This window comes from Camelina sativa, chromosome 19, assembly GCF_000633955.1.
Source record: "Camelina sativa cultivar DH55 chromosome 19, Cs, whole genome shotgun sequence".
NCBI lineage: Eukaryota > Viridiplantae > Streptophyta > Magnoliopsida > Brassicales > Brassicaceae > Camelina > Camelina sativa.
Window position 1 is genome coordinate 12,771,883 of NC_025703.1, and position 3,228 is coordinate 12,775,110.

A 3,228-nucleotide genomic window follows, 5' to 3' on the forward strand; every position below is an offset into this window, starting at 1 on the left:
TTTTTTTTCAGATGCGCACATTGGCAAAGAACAACGAAAACCCGCCAGACGGTTTCATGTGCCCAGGTGGATGGAAAGTTCTGGTGGGTTACTATGAGAGCTTGACTCCGGCAGGTAATGGTAGACTACCGGAAGTGGTTCCGGTTTAAGACAAAAGACAAAACTGTCTGTGCTTCGTTTCAAGTTGTAACGTTTGTATTGTGAGCCTTGTGGAAACAGTCATTGTTGTATAGGGAGAAAAGCCTATGTATAATTAGGCTGGACCTTTTTCCAAATAAATTACAGATAAAGAACGTTTTGCAAGACAACAATTTACGAAACTTGTAATATTTTGGCCTGAAACTTTTTGCCATATGAATGAAACGATTGTGTAACTTGTGTTTATATATAAAAACAGCTAAGTAACTTTCTATGAATTTACGTGTAATAATCATTTGAACAAAAAAAAATGCATGAATCATTGCATCTTTCATTTTTGACTTCATAAACAATCAGGTGAATTTGTTCGACAAAAAATTAATCACATCAATTAATGGATGAGTTATGTACGGCCTAGTTGTAGTAATGGGCCTTTCACAGGGCCTGTAAAGTAGGAAATCAACTTACGTGGTCTCCTTTCGACGACGAAGGATAGTGTTATCTTCCCCGACGCTGCGTTGCTCTTCGGCAAGTGGATATTGGAGTCTGTTTTCAAAGTTGTTCAATTAGAGCTTCTAGTTTCGTCTTTCAGTAAGTTCAGGTTAGAGCTTTTGATTTTTCGAACCAATATTTTCAGTAGATTCAGTCTTAGGGATTTTTGAACGATGGTATTATAACGTTTTGGAACAGATTTAAAAGACAATTTGTGAACTGAAAATACTGCAATTGATAATTGAAAAATTACAGACTCCACAATAACTAACCACTAAGACTCGACTCTCATGAATTTCAGGTAGCTAAAAAAGTGTCTCTCTGGAACAGGAACAGACTTCACTAACCATCCTATAGGCCACGAAGCAGCCGCAATCGCAATGCAAACTCCCCATTGACCCCAGTTCAACCTCTCAGTATCAGCAGATCGCTTTAGAAACTCAACCATCACCACTTGCAAGACCACATTCACAACTATAATACCAATGAAGAGCCTGTTCTTGTGTAAACCCTTGAACACATTCTTCTTCTCCAGACTCCTCGCGTTAAACTCGTTAAACACCTGACAAAGCACAAAGGTATTGAAGATCAAAGTGTTCTTCACCTTCTCTGTCACATCGAAGATTGATCTTCCTCTAAACTGAAGCACCAAGAGCACAGAGATCTGATATAACGCTTGAGCCAAAAGATTCCTCCACATGATGTTTGTGATCAATGGCGCCACTCTCCCTATCGGTCTCTTCTTCATCAAATCATTCGTTGGTTTCTCTGTAGCTAAAGCCAATGCACCAAGTGTGTCCATGATCAGATTCACCCGCAGTAACTGAACAGCCGTCAAAGGAACTTGTCCAGCTGAAACCGCAGCCACGAAGTTGATCACAAGAGCTGCTACATTGACAGTGAGCTGAAACTGAATAAACTTCTGAATATTGTTGTACACGCATCTCCCCCATTTCAAAACCGTTGCAACAGAGGCAAAGTTATGGTCGAGGATCACGATATCAGAGCTCTCTTTCGCAACTTCTGTACCTTGAATCCCCATAGAAAGTCCAATATCAGCTTCTTTCAACGCCGGTGCATCGTTAGTACCGTCTCCAGTAACGGCCACAACATGGCCTAGCTCCTTGAGGCATTTCACCATTAGAAGCCTATCAGACGGTGAAGATCTCGCCATGACTTTGATTCTTTCCACTTTTGCTAACCTTTCTTCTTGACTGTAGTTTCTAAACTCTTCTCCTTCTACCACAGGTTCACTGGTCATCTCATCTTCAGGTGTCAAGATCCCACACTCTACAGCTGTTGCTCTCGCCGTGAAAATGTTATCTCCAGTGATCATTTTGATGTTTACACNGATCGCTTTAGAAACTCAACCATCACCACTTGCAAGACCACATTCACAACTATAATACCAATGAAGAGCCTGTTCTTGTGTAAACCCTTGAACACATTCTTCTTCTCCAGACTCCTCGCGTTAAACTCGTTAAACACCTGACAAAGCACAAAGGTATTGAAGATCAAAGTGTTCTTCACCTTCTCTGTCACATCGAAGATTGATCTTCCTCTAAACTGAAGCACCAAGAGCACAGAGATCTGATATAACGCTTGAGCCAAAAGATTCCTCCACATGATGTTTGTGATCAATGGCGCCACTCTCCCTATCGGTCTCTTCTTCATCAAATCATTCGTTGGTTTCTCTGTAGCTAAAGCCAATGCACCAAGTGTGTCCATGATCAGATTCACCCGCAGTAACTGAACAGCCGTCAAAGGAACTTGTCCAGCTGAAACCGCAGCCACGAAGTTGATCACAAGAGCTGCTACATTGACAGTGAGCTGAAACTGAATAAACTTCTGAATATTGTTGTACACGCATCTCCCCCATTTCAGAACCGTTGCAACAGAGGCAAAGTTATGGTCGAGGATCACGATATCAGAGCTCTCTTTCGCAACTTCTGTACCTTGAATCCCCATAGAAAGTCCAATATCAGCTTCTTTCAACGCCGGTGCATCGTTAGTACCGTCTCCAGTAACGGCCACAACATGGCCTAGCTCCTTGAGGCATTTCACCATTAGAAGCCTATCAGACGGTGAAGATCTCGCCATGACTTTGATTCTTTCCACTTTTGCTAACCTTTCTTCTTGACTGTAGTTTCTAAACTCTTCTCCTTCTACCACAGGTTCACTGGTCATCTCATCTTCAGGTGTCAAGATCCCACACTCTACAGCTGTTGCTCTCGCCGTGAAAATGTTATCTCCAGTGATCATTTTGATGTTTACACCAGCGAATTGACAATCCTCTACTGCTTTCTTCACTCCAGGTCTACATGGATCTTTGATTCCAACAATCCCAAGTAAGCTCAACTTCTCTTCTTTCAACTTCTTGACGTCTTCATTGTCTTCTGAATACGCAAAGGCTATGCAACGGAGAGACTTAGCTGCCATAGATTGGATAATCTTCTCGAACTGAATCATATCATCTTCTTTAATCTCTCTCACAACTCCAGAACCATCGTAGAACGTTGAACACATAGCTAGAATCTTCTCAGCAGCTCCTTTCCAATGAACAACATTAACTTCTCCATTCTTCTTCTTCATTAACAC

At 41.7% G+C, this 3,228-nt stretch overlaps 2 protein-coding genes across 2 annotated transcripts in view; one reads left to right on the forward strand and one right to left on the reverse strand.

Moving 5' to 3' along the window:
* The window catches only part of LOC104766189 (DNA-directed RNA polymerase IV subunit 7-like), a 49,921-nt gene continuing 47,334 nt past the window's right edge, over positions 642 to 3,228 (forward strand). Inside the window, exon 1 of the mRNA XM_019241540.1 lies at positions 642 to 739. The gene's annotated coding sequence lies outside the window, so the exon portion shown is untranslated. The remainder of the gene's footprint in view (positions 740 to 3,228) is intronic.
* Positions 905 to 3,228, reverse strand: part of LOC104767763 (putative calcium-transporting ATPase 13, plasma membrane-type) — an 8,182-nt gene continuing 5,858 nt past the window's right edge. Inside the window, exon 2 of the mRNA XM_010491746.2 lies at positions 905 to 1,972. Coding sequence (XP_010490048.1) covers positions 905 to 1,972 — 1,068 coding nt within the window. The remainder of the gene's footprint in view (positions 1,973 to 3,228) is intronic.